General features: G+C 44.5%; 1 protein-coding gene and 1 long non-coding RNA gene across 2 annotated transcripts in view; one reads left to right on the top strand and one right to left on the bottom strand.

Annotated features, from left to right (window-relative positions):
* LOC127053241 (uncharacterized) overlaps positions 1-26599 on the bottom strand; it is a 172993-nt gene that overhangs the window by 70406 nt on the left and 75988 nt on the right. The window lies entirely within an intron of this gene.
* Positions 17356-26599, top strand: part of PRICKLE2 (prickle planar cell polarity protein 2) — a 190596-nt gene continuing 181352 nt past the window's right edge. The window contains exons 1-2 of the mRNA XM_050957332.1: positions 17356-17418; positions 17924-18009. Of these exons, the coding sequence (XP_050813289.1) occupies positions 17377-17418; positions 17924-18009 (128 nt within the window). The 5' untranslated portion in view covers positions 17356-17376. The remainder of the gene's footprint in view (positions 17419-17923; positions 18010-26599) is intronic.

Raw genomic sequence — 26599 nt, 5'->3', positions numbered from 1 at the left:
ATAAAAGATAGTACCTCCTCCACCTTGTCTCTTGTTTTAGAAATGTATTTCGTTTTAGATTAGATTTTAAAATTTTATTTGATAATTTATAAAGTCAAAATCAGAAAAAAAAATTGTGAATTTATCAAAACAACATTTTGCTTGGCTAGAAATGAAATTTTGCTGGAAATTTCCAATTTCTTTGGTTTCAAATTTCAAAATTGCAGAATTTCCCATGAAACAGAAATTCTGGTTCCCACACAGCTTCACTTGGAAGTATCACTTCTAAAATGTTTGGACATATGATAGAATCAATGTGCAAAAGATTTCTTTCCAGATTGCATCTTAAAAGCCAAAATAAATCATATATAAGCATGTATCAAACTCTGTTTAAAATTTTACTTCTCTCTAATGTAAACATTGATTCCTATACCCAGTAGCTGTTCCTTTAAGACAAAATCTAGATGAGGTGCAGTGCACATATGGAAGCATTGATTAGGCAAGTGGCAAGCTGTGATTTAAGATTGTCCATTTTCACCATTAAGGTCCTGGTATTGTCAAAGCACTTGAGTGTGCCTAACCTTTTAGCATGTGAAGTCTATTCACTTGCTCAAATCCGTGCCTGGCTTGAATCAGAGCCTACAATGATATCAAACTACAACTAATTAGGCATCTGTTAGTGGTTGGTGTATAAAAGTATTCGTCTTTGACAAGAAAGCTAGGGACAAAACCCAGATGTCTAAAGAGTAATCCCTGCATGCAAAGTGTGTGTGTGGGGGGGGAGGTAGGGTTATATATGTATTCTTCCTTAAATAAAAATGATTACTTGGGTTCATTCATATGTTCATCATTTTCATCATCCTTCTATAATCTTTAACTACACTTCTGATGAACAATTACATTAATCAGGTTTTTGCCTCATTGTCCTATATTAATCCAGGCTTGCTAGCTGCTAACCTTCTTTGAAGCTGCTGCTCACTGCTGGGTTTTTTGCACTACACAGAAGGGAATATTTTAAGTAAAACTCTTTAATTGCTCTCACTTGGTGTAGCAGAGAACGATGGTTGATTTCATGGGAACACTTTGCCAACCCAACAGCAAGAACTAACCTGTGCCAATATTCCCTATTTTGCAAAGATGTCTGAGCAGGAAAAACTTAGTAATCGCACAGATTCGGCACCAGCATTTCTCAGTACTGGAGATTGTCCTTGTCATAAACAGATAAGTAAGAGTTAATAGAACAAAACTGCTTCATATCTCTTTTTCCTGGAAAGGGTTAACAAGAACAGTGAGCCTGGCTGTCACCTGACCCGAGGACCAATCCGGGGACAGGATACTTTCAAATCTTGAGGGAGGGAAGTTTGTGTGTGTGCTGTTAGTGTTTGGTTGTTATTCACTCTGGGTTCTGAGAGTGACCAGATGTGCAACCAGGTTTCTCTCCAATCTCTCCGACACAGGCTCTTATAAGTTCAGACTAGTGAGTACTAGGTAGATAAAGCGAGTTAGGCTTATGTTTGTTTTCTTTATTTGCAAATGTGTATTTGGCTGCAAGGATTTTAATTTGTACTTGTATACTTAGGCTGGGAGGGTATTCCCAGTGTCTGTAGCTGAAAGACCCTGTAACATATTCCATCTTAAATTTACAAAGATAATTTTTATTGTTTTTTCTTCCTTTAATTAAAAGCTTTTCTTGTTTAAGAACCTGATTGTTTGTTTTTTTATTGTGGTGAGACTCTAGGGGACGGGGTCTGGATTCACCAGGGAATTGGTGGGGAGAAAAGAGGGAAGGGGGAGAGAGAGGTTAATTTTCTCTCTGTGTTAGGATTACTGTCTCTCTCAGGGAAAGTCTGGGAGGGGGAGAGAGAAGGAGGGGGGAAGGTGGATTTTCCTCTCTGTTTTAAGATTCAAGGAGTTTGAATCACACAGTGATCTTCCAGGTAACCCAGGGAGGGGAAGCTTTTCTTTCCTTGTGTTAAGATCCAGAGGGTCTGGGTCTTGGGGTTCCCTGGGCAAGGTTTTGGGGGGACCAGAGTGTACCAGGCACTGGAATTCCTGGTTGGTTGCAGTGCTACAGGTCCTAAGCTGGTGATTGAGCTTAGAGGAATTCATGCTGGTACCCCATCTTTTGGACGCTAAGGTTCAGAGTGGGGAATTATACCATGACAGTCCTAGTCTCCAGAAATACTTTTAAATGCAGAAACGTATAGTGCAGATTACACCTTTGAATGGTAAATGTAAGAATACTGGCATGACAATTTACAAATACTGTGTGCGTTGTGAACTTTCTGTATGCAGCGCTTGAATTAGTGGGGGTGGGAGTGAATTTTCATAGATCCCAAGGTCCAGAAGGAGCCTCTGTGATCATCTAGTCTGACCTCCTGTAGAACACAGGCCAGAGATCTGCCCCAGAATAAGTGCTAGAGCAGAGCTTTCGAAAAACATCCAAACTTGATTTAAAAACGGCCAGTGATGGAGAATACACAACATACCTTGGTTAATTGTTCCAATGCTTAATTACTCTCACTGAGGGGTGGAGAAAAGGGGTGGGCCCCCTTCTTTTAGGGACTATCTCATTTCTGTCTTGTGGCCCCCTTACTTCCCACTACTGTTTAAATTAAAGTGAGCCACTTGACATTTAGGGGGCCCCTACTTTTCCACATAATTTAAGCACTGTCTGTACATGTCTTTACCAAATTCTCTCTTGTCCTTTCACCTCTGTGTTGGGCTGAAATTCCAAGGAGTGGTGATACAGGGCTGACACCAGAGGGCCCTTGCATTGGAAAGCTCCTCTAGTCAAATACAAACAACCTAGAGAATACCCTAGTTCACACCAAAGAGAAAGAGTTTGTCAGGGGAGAAGTTGCCCAGCAATTAAGTCACCTGGTTGGGGTCTGTGATCACCTGAGGAAGGTGAGCTGGGAGTCACCTGACCAAGTTTATAAAATGGAGGGCTTCTCTCTTGGAGAGCTCTTGCCATTTCTGCCAGCTCTAAGTAGAGGCATGAAGCTACAGGGGACCCTGCCTACCTAAACTCAGATGGTCCCCAGGGAAGGGTAAGCTAGGGTGAGGGTCATTGTGTGCAGGGTGTTTGTTGTTTTCTAAATGATCTGGTCTCTGTTGTGCTTTAGGTCTTAAGGAAAGAGCAATGGTGCTTTAGAATCGTGTGCGTGTGCATGTGTGCGTGTGCGTGCTCATGCTCACTTCAGCTATCTTACAGCCCTTGAGGAGTTGTGCTGTAGACTCAGAGTTCTGGGAGTGGGTGTGTTTAAGCAATGGGGAAATCTGGGAGTCAGCACTGGTACCAGGGTTGAGTTTGTTGGACTGTGGAGGGATCAGCTGTCAGGGTGGAAAGTGGGCTAGAGGTCCTGCACCCCAAACGTGTGCAGAGAGATCCCAAGGCAGGGGCAGTGCCTGACATGGAGGCTTAAAGCACATAGATTCAGCGTTTGGATCTCGTCACAGCAGTCAGGTGAGTGGCCAGGAGTTAGCGTGGTTAATCAGGTATGGTATATATATAATCCACTGGTGAGTGTGTGTCACAAACTTCCCTCTGTGACCAGTCCAGAGGATCTGAGTCTTTTATAGCTCCAGCTAGAGAGCTTTAGGTCAAGCTTGTGGCAGTTCATGCTTTTCAGGAGCACCCTGCTTCATTCCATGGTGTTGGCCAAGCTGGTGGCCATCATATAGACCATGTCATGTCTCTTGTACTACAGTCTTCACATTATGTCAAACCTTTACAGCATAGGCCAGATTTTCAACGTTAGGAGCATGCAATTGATCGCATTCATTTGCACATACCTGGCTTCCATGCACATCTACCCAATGTGGCCATTCAACCACAGACGGTTGTGCATTAGACGTATATAGCTGCATGTACATAGCTACGTGGGCCAGACTTTGAAAATTTGGCCCTATGTGAGATAAATTCAGATGCAAATGAAATGTTGCTGTTTCAGCTGAACTTGCAAATGCTTAACTGAACTCACAAGTAATAAGCCAAGTGCACTATGCCCCAAATTCTCTGCCACTGTAAATGAGTGCAAATTCATTGACTTCAATATGCCAGCAAAGAACAAGAAAATAAATTTGAACTTCTCTCTACAAGAGTGGAGACTACAGTGTCCTTTTCCTACAACTTTCAGCTCACAGAGCCTCTTGCTGTTACTACAACACAATTAATACATCTGGCACTACATCCACGATATTTCCCATGTATGTGGCTCCCCCAACTCCACCTCCAGGGAAAGTCTTAGATTTGCCTTCTCTCATAAATACAGAGAGAAGGGTAGCATAAAATCCCTCCTTGGCAGCTGTACTTAATCGCCTTACCTAAGAGGGGTAAAGTAGTTCAAATAACCTAGTTGGCACCTGACCAGAAGGACCAATGAGAAAAGAAGATACTTTCAAATCTGGAGGCGGGGGAGGAATTTGTTCTCTCCTTGTTTTGTTTTGTTTTGTTTTTGTTTTCTCTCTGGACAAAGAGAGAAGCCAAGCAGCCAACATCTTCTGAAAATATACCTGGAATAATCCATCTAAAATCACAGAAGTTGTAAGTAGGGCAAGGAAATGCGTTAGGTTATCTTTTGTTTTGGTTTGTGAATTTTCCTATGCTACAGAGGTAATTTTATTCCTGTTTTTGTAACTGTGAAGTTGAGCCAGAGGGGAATCCTCTGTGTTTAAAATCTTTTTATTACCTGGTAAAGTTACCTTCCATCCTGATTTTGCAGGTGTGAGTCTTTTACTCTTTTCTTTATAATAATGTTCTTTTTTAAATAACCTGATTAATTTTCAGTGACCTGAAGACAAAGAGTCTGGTCTGTGCCCACATTGCTCAGGCAATTGGTTGGTATATTATTCTCAAGCCTCCCCAGGAAAGGGGGTGAAGGGGCTTGGAGGGATATTTTGGGGGGATAGGGATTCCAAGTGACCCTTCCCTGAATTTGTGTATAAATCACTTAGTGGTGGTGGCAATACTGTCCAAGGACAAGGAAAGGAAGTTTTAACCTAAGCTGGTAGAATATAAGCTTAGGGGGGCTTTCATGCGGGTCCCCACATCAGTAGTTCAGAGTTGGGGGTAACCCTGACACCTTCATTCCCTCTTGCCTGGTCTGCTGACTCTTCCTCCTTCATGGATTTCCCCATATATCATATCTCTGTAAACACAAACATCTTTCAGAACAACAAAAGCTGTACAACAGGATCAAGCAGTGTCATGACTCATGGTACTGCTGGTTTCCAAGCCAAGTAACTTTTCCTCTTCCAACTAAGATGAAAATTTAACTAATTATTAGGCCAGCATGCACTTGTTTCTGATACCTTCCTTTGAAATGACACTAGCATTTGTGAACTCTGCTGATCAAATTGCACCAGTCCCTTTCAATCATCTTAGGAAAGTGCTTCCAACACCCCTATTGGCATCCACAGATTTGTGCTGTGTAATAGAAAACAAACTATAGGTTTTTCCAGAGCTAGTTCATTTCCGTGGTTGGTGTAACTGAAATGAATAAGAATGCATGCTAGCACCGTGGAGGGCCTCTTAATTATCTGACCTTACTAGGCTGATAATTGCCTTCTCCTTAATGAGTTTATTCCTGTACTGGGGAAGATGTATGAGAAGATTTTATTCTGTGACATAAATTGGGGCACTTTGATTTCACGATTTGGTTTTTCATTTAACAGAATGAGTTTTCTGTGTCTCTTATATATGGTCGAGTGCAGTGCTTCTGAACCAGGGGTATGTGTACTCCTGGGGGTACGCAGAGGTCTTCTAGCAGGTACATCAACTCAACTAGATACTTGCCTAGTTTTAGAACAGGCTACATAAAAAGTACTAGCAAAGTCAGTACAAACTAAAATTTCATACAGACAATGACTTGTTTATATTATGTTATAGCAGTGTTTCTTAATCGGGGGGAGGCATGATTTATTTTATAATTATATGGTAAAAAGGAGAAAGTCAGCAATTTGTCAGTACTAGTGTGGTTGTGACACTTGTGTATTATGTCTGATTTTGTAAGCAAGTCATTTTTAAGTGAGGTGACACTTGGGGTACCCAAGACAAATCAGTTTCCTGAAAGTGGGTACTGTAGTCTGGAAAGGTTGAGAGCCACTGGTCTAGTGGATAAGGCACCGGCGTGGAAGTCAGGAGACCATGGGGCTATTCCCACCTCTGTCTCCGGATTCCTGTGTGATGTGGGTAAGTCACTTGAGCTGAGTAAGTCTCTGTTTCCCCTCCTACCCTTTGGCTGGCTCATCAAGTCAGACTGTAAAGTCTTTGGGGAAGAGAGTGTCTCTTGCTATGTGTATATACAGCACCTAGCACACTAGGGCCTTCACATGCTAATGTAACGTAAACTTCATAACCAGGATCTAATGACTATTGCATTACGAACTTCTTTGAACTGGATGTCAGGCCCACTGGTTAATAGGTTTCAATTCACAGCCCAGCAAACACCAAGTTCCAAGCTAACCTACCTTTGATTCTTTATATTTTGCGTTTCTGAATATAAGTGACCTAAACATGTTCAAATTATTTTACAAAAATTATAGATTGAAAACCTGGCACTGCACTGCATTGCATGTCAACAAAATGTAGGCCAAGAGCTTCCAAATGGGGAGCTTGAAGCTAGACCATACGCCCTTATTTAAGCACCTGAGTGCCCTGAATCTTATAGGTAGCTCCCACTGAAGTCACATAACTTATTTAGGAGCAGGAATAATGACTTAGGAGCCTAACTTGAGGCTCCTATATTTCTGAAAGTCTTGGCCAAAGTACCACCGCGGATCCACAGGGTCGGAGCTATGCCCCCACATGCGGCTTTTCAGAGTTAAAATGTGGCTCCTTGTACGGGCGTCGACTCTGGGGCTGGAGCTACAGGCGCCAACTTTCCAGTGTGCCTGGGAGTACTCACTGCTCAACCTATGCCAGAGGCCCTGCCCCCACTCCATCCCCTCCTGCCCCCTCCCCGAGCCTGCAGTGCCCTTGCTCCTCCCCCCAAGAGCCTCCTGCATGCCACAAAACAGCTGATCAGGAGGGGCTGCCAGTGGGTAGGAGGTGCTGGGAGCAGGGGAAGGAGCACTGATGGGGGCTGCTGATGTATTACTGGGGCACTCTGGCAATGTACACTGGCAAATTCTGGCTCCTTCTCAGGCTCAGGTTGGCCACCTCTGCTTTAGAGGAATCCCTTCAGTGTGCTGGATCCCCAAGGGGTCCCACTCTTCCTTCATGGTAGGCCACGCAGCCTTACCTGGCTTCAGCACTCCTTCATGCCATGAGCTCAGCCCAGCTAATCCAATTGAAAGAGACGCCTGGTTAGAGACTGCACTCTTCAGGGACTGATGTGCTGTAGCAAGTGTTTGCAGAACGGTGAACTGTAACACAAGGTCGGAAGTCCTTCGGTTAGCATAGAGGAATCAGCATTAAGACGCAGGCCATCTGGCCAAGCCATAGCAATCCACCAGACAACATTTCAGGCTCTGTCTCTTTTCTGATCTTTTTGGCAGTCCCAGGCTCTTCTAGAAGCTCATTCTTTATCCTTGGCGTGTCACCTCTCAGTCCTTTGTTCTCGAGCTGGTCTCTGGACAGCTTCCCAGCTGAGAGGTCAGAGGGAAACCTTCTTCCTTTGGATTCTGGTTTCCTAGGTGTTCATGTTCTGGTCACTGAGGCCAGCTGTTGTCTCTTTTCTGCACTGATTCCATTGTTTTCAGAAGGTTCCATCTGGTTCCTTAATGACTCATTCATTACAGCTAGACAGCAAGGCAACACCCACCTCTTATGCCCTGCGCAGCCCCCTAAAGCAGACTTAACTCTTGAATCCCCCACTGGGTGGCCATTCAGATTATATAGGGAAACTGAGGCACAAGTAGGCTTCACAAGATTATTATAAAAAATTCCCACTTTGTCACATGTACAAAACGAAAAAAAAGTTTCTGAAATACAGCTCCTCCTTAGAGTAGCGTATTACCTTCTGTTACTCCCACGTTTTCCAAAAAATCAGGGAGAACAGTCTGTGTGCTAAGTACATTTGGTTACTGCCTTGAAAAACATACTGTGTTTTATTCCTAATAGGCAGGCAGAGAGCAGAGGGAAAACCGCCAAGAGGATTAAAAAAATTGCAAGAGTAATTTGAGGCACTGAATAAAGTGACTTTGGCTCTTCCATTGCACTCCCAAGCGAACATCAGCATAACTCTGTTCTAAATACTTTAATATAGTTCCTCTCACCTTTGCTTCCATCTCTATGGATTTCCCCAAATCTCAGATCTTTCTGCTTCAGTTAAGATCCAACACTAAGGTAGTACCAGAGGAGACTACAAGTAAGTAGTCCTGCTAGGTCACACTAGAGGTCACTGCAGGAAAGGGAGAGAATTATATACATGGCATTTCCTTTTATTACTCCCAACATATGGCTAAAGAAGCCCCCTTTGCTGACCCATCTCTGTGTATTTATTTAACCTTTGCTTTAAATCCCTAATTAAAACAAATGCATCAAGTAGCATAACCCACAAGGAAACGTATGCAAAATTTAGCTATATTCAGAATAGCCTATTCTTTATGGCAGAGGAATGCAATTCTCAGACGAGCTGTTCCGTCATTTCTGCTCATTAGTGAGCAATAGCTTAAAAGGACAAGGAAATGTAAAAACAAGTGGTGGGTATTTATGTGAGAGGTGAGGTACCAGTAGAGTGGTAAACAGGATGCAGTCAGACTGAGTGCACCCTGGATGCTAAGCTATACAAGCACTTCTGTGAGCTGGTGCCAGCGGGCACTGAAGATTTGACTGAATGTAGGTATATTATGGGATCTGTTCAGAGGGGCCATGCAAATCCTTGGGATGGGGGGGGGGCAGTTTTTCTGTTATTGCTTGGCTCTGACCTGCATGGAGTGTGTTTGTCTCAACGTAGTAAAAACTGGCTGGTTGGTTTTCTTATGCTCTGTTGCGAAGTTGACTCCCAAATACTATTTATGGTGAAACTGAAGACAGCCTCTGAAATTAACAATAGATGACTATAAATCTTAGTCAGTTACCTAGCAACTAACTCACTAAAATGCAAAGGTTAAAGGGAGGGGGCTTATTTAGAAATACCTTAGTGTGTACCTAATGCCCAGTTTTACATTCCTGGGTGGGAGGACAATGAAAATGCATGTGATAGTTACAAATTATTGTATTGATCAAGGCAGGGAACTGCTGTACAATTATTCAAAGCTGTTTCAATCAAACTACCCCAGCAATGTGACACAAGTGGGAAAGCAACGCTCATATGTTAGTCAGAGGGCTGTGATAATGAGCACGACAAGCATGTATGGATGGAACACAGAGTGCTCTCGATGAGTCTCTAGGCTTACTTTGCTGCTTTTTCAGACATTCGAAGTGTGTGTATCACAGAATAACTGTGCAGTGAATATTCCACATACATTTTACCAGTATGAGAATGCTAATGGACTATGCAGCAGAAAACCTACACAGTGCGATAAATAAATGAATTCAAGTAAACGAAGCACTATGGCATGATTCATCTTGTTTTGAGTTGCTGTTCTGCTCCGCACAGCTTGAAATTCCCCATCCTTGTCTTGAACTAAGGCTGGAGGCATAATCATCTCTATTTTCAATAACCGTAAGGTCTGCAGGCCAGAGTGGAAGCATCACTTTGTCTCCCTAATAAAGGACCCAAGTGAGGGCACATTTAGCCACAAAGAAAAGGGTTTGGTTAATAAGCAGAAGACAATGCCGTAAAATAGATTCCTGTTTTATAGCCCAGTCCTTCAGTGACATGGCATTTAGAAACATTTATTTCATTTCCTAACTCCCCTTTTGTTGTCAAAAGGGCTTAGACAATACCAGCCAGAGGGGTTATTATCAGTGGGCTAGGAGATGGCTGCAGAATTAATGAAGGGCTGTAATTCACCTGAGCTGAAGCACTCCCTGTCAAGAGCCACAAGAGGGCTGCCTAAGCAAAATCTGAACAGCAGCAGCTGGGCCCACCATTGACTCCAGCATCATTTGTGATGTAAACTCTTGTTGTGGGGGTTAGATCTTCAGCTGGCATAAACCAGTATTGCTCTAGTGAGTACAAAGGGGCTATGATGATTTTTACTCCAGCTGAGGATCTGATCCGCTGCCTTGTAATTTAGTCACAGCAGCAGCAGCTGATGTTAAATGTTCCCTAGAAAGGCCACATTCTGTTGGCCTTGTTCATGAAATTTATTTGACTGCAGTGGGGCTGCTGGCAGATTGCAGATGGCCAGGGATTGGCCCTGAACAGCACCTGGGGGGAATTAGGGGAAGAGCTGGAGGAATAACACGAGAAATTTTCCATGAACATTTGTCTAAATTTGAAGGGCGATAGTCTAGATTTTACAAGCATGGTATGGGGTGGGCAGCAGAAGGGAATCGGGAACCTCTCGTTCCTTGCATTGCCCTGTAAAGGCAGGGCCAGTCTTATGGGTGGGCAACCGCCCAGGTCACTGTGGTCGGGGGGTGGGGAGGAAGACATCATGGTCAAAAGACAAGAAGCAGGGTAAGCCTGGGGTGCGAGGCCACAGAAGGGAGTTCAGGGCAATGGTGGGGAGGCAGCGGGGCCCAGGGATGCAGTAAGAGCTTGGGGGAATGAGTGCGGGTTGTGGGGAGCCCAGGGAGACAGCGGGAACTGGGGGCACCAAAATACATGTTCACCCAGGCACCATTTTCCCCAAAGACTGGCCCTGAAAGGCCAGACTGAATTCCAGTGCCCACTGCACGGGAGTTCAGAGATGGCACTCTAGCTATTCCCCTGTCTTGCCAGGTGTCCAGAAAGGCACAGAGTAGGCAGAGCCACGATTCTGCCTGCATCCCCCCCCCCCGCCCGCCACCCGCACACAGAACCTGAACAGCGTTGTTACGCTGCACCACTTAAACGGGCATAACGTCCTTCACGCTCCTCCAGAGCACTGGGGGGCAATGTGTCTGAGGCAGTGAAACGTGACTCTGAGGGCTGGGCCAACATAAGTGCACAATCGAGCCCTAAACAAATCAGGTATGTTCACATCCCTCGTGTGTGTCGGCTTTCCAAGCACCTTCATGCCATTGACTTTTGCTGCCAGAAATGTTTGCGGAGACAGAATATTACATTTGCTCTGCAAAACTTCATGCAAGAAACGTGCTCTGCCAGTCAGGGAATAGGAACTATGCCATACGACGTATCAGACCAATCAGAATTAAGAAACATTGCCTGAATTGCTCAGGAGAAAAGACTCTTGAACACATTCCAGTTTCGCTTGGTAAAGCTGGTAAGTAATAGCGCATACTGCAGTATTTGTACACAGAAGGGATTTCGGTAATGTTTGCCGTGTAACTGAAAGCCACCCAGCCTGGTAATTAAAGTTTAGGCAGGAACTGTCCTCAACCTTCCCTGGAGCTCATTGATTGTCTACACCAGTGCAATAGGGAAGGGATCCTGCCACTTTGCACATCCCAGCAGGCTGAAACGTCAAAAGGAAGCAAGAGCTCGGCTTGCTATGGAAAAAGGGGAATAGACTTAAAAATGAGACAGGCAGTAATTGGAATTGACAGCTCTGCACAGGGCTGGTGGAATGATGTGGGGCAAAACATGTAGAACAATTTAAATAACAAAAAAAGCCAACAATTTTTGTCAAATATATTGTCTCTGACAAATATTATTCTACCCGCTCTGTTTCTGAGCCTATTGCTGGAGGTGTCTGTCTCGCCAAACAATAATACCGCTTCAAATTTCATCCTCCTCTGCAGAATAACCCATGGAAGGATGACACGTCTGTAGATAGCTCCAGGGCGTTTCCCTCTGGAAAGAGAGGGTTTATGAGGAGACGGGGGTGGTGGCAGGTCAGGTGCAAGGATGTTTCGTGTCCTAGGCGAAACGTCTACCTTGTGGCCACCCCCGCCCAAGCCCTGTGGCATCTCTCCACCTGCCCTCCACCCTGAGGCGCTCCCCCCAGTCCGGGGAGCTGTGCTGCAGCTCCCCGCCCCAGTTCACCTCTGCTCCGCCCCCCTCCTCGAGCACACCGTCGCCACTCCACTTCTCCTGCCTCCCAGGCTTGCAGCACCAATCAATGTTTGGCGCCACAAGCCTGGGAGGGAGAAAAGCAGAGCGGGGCAGCATGCTCAGGGGAGGAGGCGGAGCAGAGGTGAGCTGGGGCGGTGAGCGGTTCCCCACATGCTGCGCCCCCACTTACTTGCCGCAATCGGCCCTCCCCATGCCCCCTGCCCCAGGTCCCTCCACCTAAATGCCGACTACAACTGGGGCGGCCGAAGATCAGGCTGCCGCAGTCACTGCCAAAGGACCCAAAATGCCGCCCCGAAAATGCTAGCATCCTAGGCTAGGTTTGGTAAGGGGATGCCTCCTGGCTCCCTCTTCCTCCCAAAATGCAGTGCTCCCAAACTTCATCTCATGGATGTTCTCCGGGCCCATCTCTCTGAGTCCCCCCGTTAGCACTGTAGTATCCGAGCATCTCACCAACATTAATGAATGTCTCCTTAAAGGAGTGCTTTGAGGTAAGGCAGGATGGCTACCTCCATTCTCTTGATGGAAAACTGAGGCAAATGGATTAAATGACTTGCCCAGGCTCACACAGGGACATTGTGGCAAAACCAAGAATCAAACTCCGATTTTAATTTCTAGATCACCTCCCCCCTCCCCAGCTAATCTTTCATGCCCAAGAGGTGCAAACCCCACTTTTTGAGACATGCTGTTATAAATCTTCATAATATGCACTTTCCTCTCCTCTCTTTTCTTACATGCTTTGAGCTACAAAATATATAATGTTTGAAGCATCACCATTGGCATCTCAGTTAGCACCCACTGAAATGTACAGCCCAGCCTTATTGTTCAGGCTTTCTGCAAAGGCAGGCAGACACCTCTGCACTGGCTACACTCAGGGCACGTTTGGAAGCTTTTCTTTCCAACCATAATAGTTAGAGACTGGCTTTAATGAAAGCTGAGAGTGGTGAACAATTAAGAGGTAGGTCCATGCCCCCTTCCCAGGGCCTCAGGGGGCCGGCCCCAGAGGATGAGAAATATCGCCCCAGTGCAAATGGAAGTAGCCACAATGTGATTTTTGTAGCAGAAGGGAGCTGGCAATATAGCCATGAATGTAACGTACAATCTATATTTCTCTAGCTCCTTTCATCTCAGGAGCCCCAAATGCTTTGGAAACACTATTGTATATGGTATTGTAGCCATGCTGGTCCCAGGATATTAGAGAGACAAGGTGTGTGAGATAGCTTTCATTAGCCCAACATCTGTTGGTGAGAGAGCCCAGCTTTTGAGCTTACACAGAGCTCTTCTTCAGGTCTCACTAACACTAATCATTTAAGGCCATGTGAGGAAGCAGGATAAATGTCCCCTCTATACAGATGGGAGAAAAGAGGGACAGAAAAGTGGCATCACTTGCCCACTGTTGCACAAAAAGTCAGTGACAGGACCCAGTAAACGCCCCCAGGATTCCTGGATCCCAGTCTTGGGCTCAGATTATGATGGGCCTGATCCTTGTGTGGTGCAGAGAACCCATTGAAGGTACTAGGAGTTGAGGGCTCAGAAGTTTGTAAGAAGGGGTCCGGCCAGTCTGCCCGGGGCCCTGGGTCTCCCCCTGAGAGTTTGGGAGCGGTGGGTCCTCCGTGGAGGGAGCCCAGGGGAGCCACACACCCACCGTCCATCCTGCAGGCCAGGCCTCAGTGTGCTGGGCCAGTTGAAGAATCCAGCTTTGTAGAGTGCCGCAGATGTTGACCTTATTAGTTACTAGTGGAGTTCTACTGGTTGTGAATTTGGTCTGTAGGCAGGTCACTGGGACCAGAAGACATGTTCTCGGTACTGTTCAACTCCTTTTCATAGAACCATAGACATGTTGGTCTGGAAGGGGCATCAAGAGGTCATCTAGTCTGGCCCCATGTACGGAGGCAGGACCAAGTTAACCTAGACCAGCCCTGACAGATGTTTGTCCAACCAGTTCTTAAAAACCAACAGTGACAGGGATTCCACCATCTCCACTGGAAGCCTGTTCTAGAGCTTAACTACCCTGACAGTTAGAAAGTTTTCCCAAATATCTAACCTAAACCGCCCTAACTGCAGACTAAGCCCATTACTTCTTGCCCTACCTTCAGCAGACATGGAGGACAATTGATCTCCATGCTCATTATAAAACATATTTGCAGACTGTTATCAGGTCCCCACTCAGTCTTTTTTCTCAATACTAAACATGCTGCATCACATTGTTGGCTCACATTCAAATCGTGATCCTCTAGAATCCCAAATGCTAGTTTCAGCAGCATTACTGCCTAGCCAGTCATGCCCCATTTTGTAGCAGCGCATTTGATTTTTCCTTCCTAAGTGAAGTACTTTGCACTTGTCTTTAGTGACGTTCATCTTGTTGAATTCAGACCAATTTTCTAATTTGCCAAGGTTGTTTTGAGTTCTAAGCCTGTCCTCCAATGTGCTTTGTGCCACCCAGGCACTGTAAAGGCTGGGGAAGCCACCCACAAGTCCCCAGTGCGGATTCCCTGGGCACAGAGGACTCTGCAGCAAGCTTGTACACCTCCATGCTGGTAGCCCATAGTGCAGGTGGTGTGTTGGTGGCAGGAAGGGTTGTGCTGGCTGGGAAGGGAGCACAGTGTGCTCTGATGATCCCCAACTGACACAGGGACCTTTGGGGACCACAAGTAGCTGGGACAAATTAGAGCAGACTCCAGGCTGGGACTAGAGCAGAAGATCATGGAGCCGTCATTGCTTCCCAGTTCTGCTGCTCCCAGCGAGGTACAGCAGAGAATCTGGACCCATATCATTTTAAAATAAGAGTGAACTGCACAATTTTTAAAAAACTGAACCATCTGTTGCAATTCCTGCCATATGCTCCCAGTAACTGAGCCAAGAGGGACAGCCTGTACATTAGGGCTAAATTCGCCCTTGCTTAAGTGCGACCAATTTCACTGATTTCAGTGCAGCTACGCCAGCAGGGAATTTAGCCCTAGAAGTCTGGATTACTTTAAAAAAAAATGTTTTAAACCTACTGCACGTGTCCCAACCAGCCAGACAATTGAGGGCACTCCAGACCTTATAGCAAAAGCAATTAAACCAAAAATGATTTGCAGGTAACCTGGAAAGCATTTTCCATAGCACATTGATTCCAGTTTTAAATCATTTTTCTGATACTGATTTTCTTTTGGCAGGTTTAAATTGACATTTTAGGTATTCTGTACCTCATACAAGCAGCAAAGAGTCCTGTGGCACCTTATAGACTAACAGATGTTTTGGAGCATGAGCTTTCGTGGGTGACATGCATCCGACTAAGTGGATATTCACCCACGAAACCTCATGCTCCAAAATGTCTGTTAGTGTATAAGGTGCCACAGGATTCTTTGCTGCTTTTACCGATCCAGACTAACACGGCCACCCCTCTGATACTGTACCTCATATAGGGCACTGAAATGCCATAAAGTTAGGGTCTGGTCTTGCAAGGTGCCTAGTGCCATGAAATCCCCCTGACTTTGCCTAGAGATAAGAGCGCTCAGCACTCACCTATTACTACTGTATGTTACCATGTCCCATAATTATTTGTACTGTAGTATCAACCTGAAGTTAATTCAGACCTCAGAGCTCCATTGTACACACACATATTCAAAAGACAGTCCCTGCCCCCCAAACAGCTTGCAGTGTGTACAGAAGTCACTCTCACAGCGAACAGGATGACAAAGAATCCAGGGGGAGAAAGCCAGAAAAGAATGACTACGGGAGAGAGGAAGTTTGGGGAATGGGAAGTAGCAGGGTAAAGGGAGACAGGGAATGGGGTGGTCAACGTTTTCACTAGGAGGGTGGTGAAGCACTGGAATGGGTTACCTAGGGAGGTGGTGGAATCTCCTTCCTTGGAGGTTTTTAAGGTCAGGCTTGACAAAGTCCTGGCTAGGTTGACTTAGTTGGGATTGGTCCTGCATTGACCAGGGGGTGGACTAGATACCTCCTGAGGTTCCTTCCAAGCCTGATATTCTATGATTCCATTGAAATGTAATTTTGTGCAAAAAATTTGTTTTTGAGAAATGTTTTGTCTTTTCCATAACTTTTACAGAAACTTTTAGGGTAAAAACTATCCAGTTTTGGTAAAAATGTTCAGTTACTGGGCTTGGAAAACCAACCATTTGACCTGAAAACCGAACGTTTTAACTCAAACTAATACTTAAAAACCAGGAAATAAGGTTTTCAGTTTCATTTCCTTCACCAAAACCTCAAAAAATGCTCACTGGACATTTGGAGCAACATTAAAAAATATTTTTATTATACAATTCCAGCAAAAAAGTTCCATTTTTATTTAAAACTATGAAGCCAATAAACAGATTTTTTACTACCTCCAAGACACATGTCCCAAAGTGAGTGAGATGGGCAGAGAAGAGAACAAACATGAAGGAGAGGAGGGAGATGAGGTGACATTGTGAGGGACAAGAAACACTAGGGGTGAATCTACGAAATAATAATGGAGAGGCTGCTCCATCATCTGGGCTGGAGGTGAGCCCTTCCTGATCCTGTCTCTAAGTATTTCTATAGAACCCTGTTTTATGAAATGTGATTGCAGCACAACGTTCTCTCTGCATTTCATTTTGTCCTGTATTGTGCCACATAACCCCACAGATTGCAAAGGCCTTAGGGCAGGTGCTGGTGTTTGGTCTGCTGCACCTATCTGATTACACTGTATAAACAATAATAACAACGGGACTGTTAACTCTGGAACTTAATGACAACATGTTGCAGCTTACTGACAACTGGAACTGTGGGGACAGCATAAAATAAATTGAATAACATACCAAGGGCTATGATACTGAGTGCATTTATTTTCATATTGAATTCAATAAAATACTCACTTAAAAAGCCAATAACTTTAACAGAAGCTGCTGCAATTAGTGGAAGGGGGCAGGCAGGGGGCAGTGGCAGTGGAAGCTGGTGGAGAAGGGGCAGGCAGGGAGCCAGGGGAGCTTGTGGGGGGGGGGGGCAAGCAGGGAGCAGGTAGGTTCCGGGGAGCCGGGCAGTGGAAGGGGAAGGGACAGGACAGGAGGCCGGGGAGCCGGTGGGAGGGACGCGAGCAGTGGAAGGGGCAGGCAGGGAGCCGGGAGGAGGCAGGACGGGGCCCGGGGAGACGGGCACGGAGCCAGGAGGGAGGCGGGCAGTGGAAGGGGCAGGCAGGGAGCCGGGAGGAGGCAGGACAGGGGCCGGGGAGACGGGCACGGAGCCAGGAGGGAGGCGGGCAGTGGAAGGGGCAGGCAGGGAGCCGGGAGGGGGCCGGGGAGCCGGTGGGAGGGAGGGAGGCGGGCGGGGCGCTGGCTCGCCGGGCTGCGGGCGCAGGGCTGTGCCGGCCGCGCTCTCTTGCACACGGACGCCGGGGAGCGGCAGCCGGGGGCCGGGCGCTGCCATGTTCAGCCGGGGCTCTCGGAAGCGGCTCTCCAGCAGATCGGTGAGTGCGCCCGGCTCCCCGGGCTGCGCTGCGGCCAGGGCTCGGGACCGGCACCTGCTCCCGGGGGGCGCCCCGCCGCTTCCCCGCCTGCTGGCCCGGGCAGCCCCCCATTGCTGCCCCTGCGGATCCGAGCCGGCGCCCGGAGTCCGCTGCGCGATCCCCCAGCCACAGCGCTGCAGCTGCCGCAGAAGCAGGGTGACCAGACAGCAAATGTGAAAAATCGGGACAGGGGTGGGGGGTAATAGGAGCCTATATAAGAAAAAGGACCCAAAAATCAGGACTGTCCCTATGAAATCGGGACATCTGGTCACCCTACAGAAGGTGGTTCCCAGACAGGGACCTAGGGAGCCGCATCCCGCGGGGCTCGCCCTGCCTTTGTCCAGAGCTAGCCGGGACCGGCTTCAGACTTACCTGGGTGGGAGATCAGAGCCCCGGCCGGCACTGCGGGGTGGAGGATGGTTTAGTTGGCGGGGAAAACATGTTGCTTTGCTTTCTTTTTTCAAAGCTGACTGCCCTGGGCGAGCCGGAGCGAGGGCAGCCCTGCAACGCGTGTGGCGAGCAGTGCCCTGGGTTTGCCTTGCATAAATGGAGGTAGGAACCCCTGCATGCTTTACAGCTTCCTCCTTAACTGGATCGCGGGCAGGCCGCAAAGTTCATTACCGGAATGCAAAAGGGGTGATCTGTGTGTGAATTTCCTCACTTTGTTTTTCCACCAGAAGGATCAAAGAGGAGATGCAGCAGCGGTGCACCCTTCAATGGCCTTTCCCAGGTGTGACCAGCCATGCTTATCTCCTTATCTTATCCTTCGGCTGGGGTTTCACTCTCCTTTCATTGCTACTGTGCTTCAGAACTTTTACAGTTCTGCTCCAGTTTGAAAATATGGCACCATGGTTTTTATTATTTATTTATTTATTTATTTTATTTAAATCAGCTGTGACTGTTGAATTGTGACCCTAGATCTGCTACCTGTCATGTTTGGTCATTTTTAACTTACTGTCGGTTTTGTCTTCTTCCTAAGAAAGTTGCTTCCCTCCTGAGGCACAGGTGGATTTCTGATGTTATGCATTGGGATTGTAAAGCACTGAAATCCATCCTACACCCAGAGCAAGAGAAACACCAACATTTCTAAGCACTTATTTTTTCCCCCTGTGGGCTAGAATGATGGTCCCTGGCTGCTTGTTTCTGACCTGCCCACTCAACTGCCACTGCTTTCGACATGCCCAGCTCATCTTTGTGGCTTCTGCTATCCCCCTAACAATTGGGTCTCACTCATCAGATTGAATTGTAGACTCAAAATGAGGGACATGAATGACATAATGCTGGAACTGGCTGGGTTAATTTATTTGGCATGAAAGATGCCTGGAATAAATTGCCTAGGGAGGTTGTGGAATCTCCATCATTGGAGATTTTTAAGAGCAAGTTAGACAAACACCTGCCAGGGATGGTCTAAATAATACTTAGTCCTGCCAGGAGTGCAGGGGACTGGACTAGAGGACTTTTCGAGATCTATTCCATTATGATTCTATATTGGGGGTCGGCAACCTCTGGCATGTGGCTCACCAGGGTAAGCACCGTGGCAGGCTGGGCCAGTTGGTTTATCTGCTGCGTCGGCAGGTTCGGCCGATCACGGCTTCCAGTGGCCGCAGTTCGCCGTCCCAGGCCAGCGCGGGTGGCGGGAAGTGCTGCGGGCCGAGGGACTGTACTGGCCACGGCTTCCCACCGCCCCCATTGGCCTGGGATAAATTAATGGAGGATAGCATCAATGGCTATTAGCCAGGATGGGCAGGGACCATGTCCCTAGCCTCTGTTTGCCAGAAGCTGAGAGTGAGTGACAGGAGCTGGATCACTTGATGATTCCCTGTTCTGTTCATTCCCTCTGGGCCACCTGGCATTGGCCACTGTAAGAAGACAGGACTCTGGTCTGACCCAGAATGGCCATTTTTATGTTCTGGTGTTAATAGCCCATGTGCGTAAATTAGAACCTCTTTTAGCTGTTTTCTTACATTGGTGACTGTACCAGCTCCCATATAATTATTTTTAATTGCCTAAATATAAGAATATATAATCAAGTAAAATGAAGCCAGCTAATTTGCCTACTTAAATAAATATATACAGTGGAGATACATTCATTTTTACTTTTGAGAGGTCCGATCTCCCCATTAGTGCCTAGGACGTATAAGTAGGCAAATAGTAATAACAGTTCCTTTTGTAGGTCACATACTCATGGGAGAATAGACCTGCTGAATATGGAAAAAAGTATATTTAACTAGTACTGGGGATGTTCATGAACAATAGCTCAGTGGTTTGAGTATTGGCCTGCTAAAGCCTGGACTGTGAGCTCAGTCCTTGAGGGGGGCCATGTAGGGATCTGGGGCAAAAATCTGTCTGGGGATTGGCCTGCTTTGAGCAGGGGGTTGGACTAGATGACCTCCTGAGGTCCCTTCCAACCCTGATATTCTATGGTTCTGCATTAAACCGCTGTGTGAAATTGAAAGAAACAATAGTTTTCAAAGGGATGTACAAGCCCATATCAATTAACCGCTAGCGGTTCGTAAGCCTTTTTATAATCCTTTAACAGTGTACTTTTGCAGATAAATGTAAATTGGACTTGGGCTTCAAAGATGGGAATTTACAGCATACATCAGGGAGAGAGGAATTTATAAGCATGCAGATACTGAAAGTTGCTGAGGCAAGCTTTATGTGGTATATATAATTATGTGGAATTGTATGTTTTCTAATTAACTGCAGTTTGGGGCATGATCTATAGGTCCATGTTAACAAGCAAGCAAAATTGTGTCCTGTCAGATCTCAGAGATTTTTATGCTTTTACATTAATTGGAAAGCCACTTTTTTCAGGTATGGAGTTGATTTTGATTATTGATTGAAATTATCATTCTTGGAAGCATATGCATGCTTCCTGTTTGAAGGAAACCATTCATAAATAAATTATATTCTTCCAAACTATTTCTCCCTTCAGAATAAGACCATTATGTCTAATTTAGAGGAAGTGAAATAATAATTTAAAAGAAAAGGGGGTTTTCAAACAATCTTGGTTTATAATGATGAATGAATAGTATTAATCATATCTTTACATCACAATGTCACATTCATGTAAGCTTGTGGACTTCCTATGGTAATATGCCAGCATTTTTAATATGTATTTCAATGGATGCAAGTAAGAATAAATCATATGCAACAAATTCTTTAAATTTGTGCCCTTATATATGCACAATACTCATATGAAGTCCATGGAAGTTTGTGCATCACTGATCCCCCACCTATTATAATTCAGAATTTAAATTTTCAGTTTGCAGTGATTTAGCAAAAAGAGAAGAAAAATAGTCTATTTAAAAAAAAAAGAATCAAGACTGAATTTAGTCATCACTAGACATCAATTCTGTGCTGCTTTCCTCCAAAGACATGACTATCAAACAGTAGCTACTGTAGCCTGCAATTTCCCAGTGGTCTTGAACAGCAAAGTGACTTTTTACTTTAATAACATGGTTTTTTTTATTACAGTAGACTGTAAATTAAAGGTATAAAAAGACAAATATTTGTGTATGGTTGTGTTCCTGAAAATGACCCATAATGTAAACAACAGATTCCTCGTTCAGTATTTAATATAGGCTGGTACTTGAAAGGTGGCGTTGTGTGAGAAAGTGAAATATTATTCAGTAAAATCTCCAGCTCCTTAGGAGTCTGGCTGCTGTTTCCTAATCAGATCTGCATTACATTAAACTCCTTGCCATTCAACTTGTTAACAAGCTTTGCATTAAATAAAGCTGTCACTGGAGTTGAGTGACTGAATAGCCATTAAAAGTGTCTTGTGCTTAATGTCTAGCCAAAGAAAAGCATGCAAAAGAGGTGGTCAGAGGAGAGAAAAGGGAAAGGAATTTATAGCCTATTCCTAATGCAATTAGTATGAATATGCAAACCTTAAAGGTGACAAATGAGTACCAAGCAGCAGAATGGCTCATGCTGCTTTTGCCACCCTGAAGTTTTTGATAGTCCTTCCAGATGGACATTGGAGAAAGTTATACTTGAAATTGTTTTTAGTACCAGTTTTAAAATATAGTGTTGAATACAATCACGCATGCTGCCTGCCTCATGTTGTCTGATTTTGGTGTATCATCTACTGCTCTGTATTATTTAGAAGTGTTTCCTCTTTCAGAGAGTCTTTTCACCATCAGTGACCCTCACAAGTCAAACACCCCTTTTATTCCCAATGCCCCCCACCTAGTCTTCCCCCTGCCACACACAAAAACCCCTACTCCAAGCAGAGTTTTAGCCTCATAATTTCTCCATGAATATTCATCTTATCATAGGCCTGATCCATTAAAGTACTGATGGGCTCCAGTTTAGTTCTTACCAGTCAAGACAGAGATCTTGGCGTCCTCATGGTTAGTTCTCTGAAAACATCCACTCAGTGTGCATTGGCAGTCAAATAAACCAACAGAATGTTAGGAACCATTAGAAAAGGGACAGATAATAAGACAGAAAATATCATAATGCTACTCTATAAATCCATGTTTCGCCCACACCTTGAATCCTGCATGCAGTTCTGGTCACCCTATCTCAAAAAAGAGATATTAGCACTGGTACAGAAAAGGGAAACAAAGATGATCAGGGTTATGGAACTGCTTTCATATTAGGAGAGATTCAAAAGACTGAGACTGTTCACCTTGGAAAAGAGCCAAAAGGGGGTATGATAGAGGTCTCTAAAATCCTAACTGGAGAAAGGGAATAGGCAAGTTATTTACCTCTTTAGACCGGCATTTACTTTCAAACTAGGGGTCACCAAACAAAATTGATAAGCAACAGCTTTAAAATAAACATAGGGAAATACTTCACACAACGCACCATCAACCTATGGAACTTGTTGCCAGGAGATGATGTGAGGGCTAAATTATAACTTGATTCAAAAATATCAAAGTAAGTTCATGGAGGACAGGTCCATCAGTGACTACTAGCCAAGATGGTCAGGGACACAATCCCATTCTCGAGATGTCCGTAAGCTTCTGACTGTCAGAATCTGGGAGCTGATGACAGGGGATGGATCACTCAAGAATTGTCCTGTTTTGTTCATTGCCTCTGAAGCATCTGGCACTGGCCACTGTCAGAAGACAGGTTACTGGGCTAGATGGACCATCGATCTAATCCAGTATGACCTCTCTTATGTTCTTAAATGGAGAAGTGCCAGAGACTCCATGAAATTCACTGGAGACTTCGCTGTTGCTATTGGGTTTACGTGGAAGGTGCCCAAATGCCGTGCTGACAGGTGGCAGTATAAAACCCTCAGATAGATAGTATTTTTGAAATTAGCCAAACTCTTGCAGAAAATCTTTGTTGTCATAGTTATGCTTCTTATTTGCAACAGCTTTAAATAGCCGTAATAAATGTGCCATAAAAATGATGCTAATGCTTTTAGTTTTTGACGGCCACTGTGAAATCACATTTGTGTTGTTTATTGAATTCTTGTCCCTGTAACATGCTGCAACATTTTTTCCCTAAGTCATATTTTGATGGTCAAAAGTTCCACTTCTCCTCAAGTAGCCTGTTAAAATTGTTTTACAGTCTCCATAACTTTGGCTTATGTTTATGGAACAAGCATTGCCCAGTACTTAAAAAGACACTGTAAAGCAGAATCTTTAAAAGAAGGGAAACCATTTGTTCAACCATCTTCTCGGCTCGGTAATATTTAACATTAATGAATGAAATCCTGTGGAGAGAGCTGCTGAAAGCGTTCACTGTGTTCATAAAATGTACAATGCCTCCAGGAAAGAGGACCCTAGATTTATACAGAGGTGGTGTGTTTTAGTGGGCAGAGTCAAGACACCTAGTTGCTGTGTGATTTCGGGGAAATCACCTCATCTCTGTGTGGTGACAGGCCCAACCTTTGTCTGTTTTATTTAGGTGGTAAATTCTTTGGGGGTAGGAACTGTCTCTTACTGTGTGTTTGTACAGGGCCTAGTCCTTGATCTCAGCTGAGTCCTTTAGGGCAGTGTCTCTAAACCTTTCCAGACGACTGTACCCCTTTCAGGAGTCTAATTTATCTTGTGTACCTAAGTGTCACCTCACTAAAAAACTGCTTGCTTACAAAATCAGACATAAAAAGACACAGCCACACTAGACACAGCCACACTGTGTCGCAGCCACTCTAGTACTGAAAACTTGCGTACGTTCTCATTTTTACCATATAATTATCAAATAAATCAATTGAGATGTAAATATTGTACAGCACATAGAGCGGTATAAATAAGTCATTATATGAAAGTTTAGTTTGTACTGACTTTGCTAGTGCTTTTTAATGTAGCCTGTTGTAAAACTAGGCAAATCTCTAGATGAGGTGATGTACCTGTGTATTCCCAGAGGTACATCTACCCCTGATTGAGAACCACTGTCCTAGGGACTAACATGCCATTAATAATTAATAAAATAACTAGTAATTCTATAAAAAGAACAGGAGTACTTGTGTCACCTTAGAGACTAACAAATTTATTTGAGCATAAGCTTTCATGGGCTACAGCCCACTTCATCAGATGCATAGAATGGAACATATAGTGAGGAGATATATATACATACAGAACTTGAAGAGGTGGAAGTAGCCATACCAACTCTAAGAGGCTAAGATGATCTGAAATGGGCCATCTTGATTATCACTACAAAAGCTTTTTTTCTCCTGCTGATAATAGCTCATCTTAATTAACTAGCCTCTTAGCGTTGGCATGGCTACTTCCACCTTTTCATGTTCTGTATGTATATATATCTCCTTATGATATGTTTTATTCTATGCATCTGAAGAAGTGGGCTGTAGCCCACTAAAGCTTATGCTCAAATAAATTTGTTAGTCTCTAAGGTGCCACAAGTACTCCTGTTCTTTTTGCGGATACAGACTAACATGGCTGCTACTCTGAAACTAGTAATTCTATATTTGTATGTAACCGAGTTCTGCGTATATTGGAGTCACATTCTTCTCTGGGGATATACACGTGTCTGGCCAGCTTTTGGTCTTCAGTTTGATTACTGGTGTAGCTGCCAAAGGGCAGAAACAACAATGTTTTCAGTGTAGCACATGAATGATAACAGTGAATTCTGAAGCATTTGTCTCTGGCTTAAAAAAAATAAAGGAAATACAGATTATTGCTTCCATATGTTTTCAGCCTTTTTACACTGCTTGCAGTTGTTTCCTTTCATGAATAAACATGCTTTGCATCGCTGTCTCCTTTAGGATTCAAATATTCTACATGTCCTTGCATTTTTATTTTTAAAGTTTTTAGTTTGCAGACCATGAGCATACCTTACACAGTCTTATCCTGTTTGAGCTTCTGTTCATATCACTTCCATTGCAGTAGCTTAAGGCCATGTTATCTTATTCAGTTTTGCGGTGGGTTGCTGAAATAGACAAAACTGTACTGGTGGGATTGGGAAGAATATTGAACCTAATGACCACAAATACCCTTCCATTCCCATCTCCAGAAGCCATTCCTTGAAATGCCATGTGTTTTGGGGTTCTACAGAGTGAGTAAAGAAGGGTCTATCTCATGGAGAGCTATTCTACGTGACATTATATCTTCTGCAGTTAACGTTGAGTCTATCAGCATTAATTTCTGCATGTTCTTGCTCTGCACCATTAAATGCCTTGGGAGCCCAGGTTCTAGGACCCTGCAAGGTGGGAGGGTCTCAGAGCTCAGGCTGCAACTCAAGCCTGGCAGTCTACACTGCAATTAAACCGTCCCATAGTCAGAGTTCCATAAACTTGAGTCAGCTGGCATGGGCCAGCCACAAGTGTCTAACTGCAGTGTAGACATACGATAGATACATTGGAGTTGCTGCTTTGGCCCATTGACTTTACATTAGGACTTAAAATTAACCCCAATGGGACAATTTATCTCCACATACCTGTGAGAATTTATACTTGTTTGTTTCTTGTTTAACTGCATGTGTGTACTATAAAGCCCTGGAAGCAATCTAACGCTCTGACATACAATAGTAGTTGTGGCCAACTCAAAAGACCAACCAAATGTAAATGAATGTATTTTTATTGAACTCTATAAAATGCTTCTAAGAAAAACATTTACATTGTCTTCAGTGATTGTAAAATTGATCCATCAACCGGTGAACCCTAAGAAAGGGAAAATAACTTCTTGCCAAAGTTGAAGTTCTTCGGCCTTCTGTTCTGAGACATAAACTAGAAACTAAATTGTGCTGCTATTGAGCTATACAGACAAAAACCCGACTTAGCAAGATACTTGTGCCTGCATGTAACTTTAACCATCTGAGTTCAATGGTCCCATTTACTTACATGTGTTAGGTTAAGCATGTGTCTATGTGTTTGTAGTATTGGGACCTAATTTATTATTTTATGACTTCTCTCTGCAAGTTTTCAATGAAAAAACAGTGTTAATATTATTGATCTATCTGTGGTACTTATATGGGCCGCTGAGCGCCTCACAATTTTTAATGTATTTGTCCTTACAGCATCCTGTGAGGTCGGGAAGTGTTAGAGGTGTGATTCCTCAGGCACACTCTATCACCTGGGTTAAGAGATGGGAGATCATGGGCTCTTTTGTCAAAATAATCTTTCTGCTTCCACTTCTGATTTTCTTTCATCTTTGTATGGCTTCATTGTGATGAGATTTCAGGAAGTTGGTGAATTAGATCGACTCCTTCTTCCCATTAACTGCTGAGTTGGAGAAAAGCCATTCTCCAGAGGCGTATTTCAGTAAACCAGTAAAGTTTATACAAATCACCTCCACTCTCAAAAGTTTTCTTTGTAAGGTTCTTTACTGTCCTTTTAGACTTTTCCACAAGTCCATATGATTGGTGGTAATTTGGACTTGATTTTTTGAGATCAAAATCCCCATCTCTGGCAAATTGCCTAAAATCTGCACTGGAAAATTGGGGCTCATTATTGCTAAAGACTTCATCTGGAATTCCATGTCTGGAGAAGACTTACTCTTAGTACTGTGCAGTGTGTAAATTTCTGGATGCCAGGAATAAGAATCTGTGACTATTAAATAATTCTTTGATGGCCAGGTATAAATCAGTGCCTACCTTCTCATAAGGCCTTGGTGGGACTGGATGAGGTTTCAGTGGCTCTGCCTGTTGACATGGCTCGTATTTCAATACAGCACCATTTCCCCAAGTTATAGCCTTGACTGCTAGACTCTCTTCTTTATGG

Source organism: Gopherus flavomarginatus, chromosome 6 (assembly GCF_025201925.1).
Source record: "Gopherus flavomarginatus isolate rGopFla2 chromosome 6, rGopFla2.mat.asm, whole genome shotgun sequence".
Lineage (NCBI taxonomy): Eukaryota > Metazoa > Chordata > Testudines > Testudinidae > Gopherus > Gopherus flavomarginatus.
This window is presented reverse-complemented; position numbering and strand designations above follow the sequence as displayed.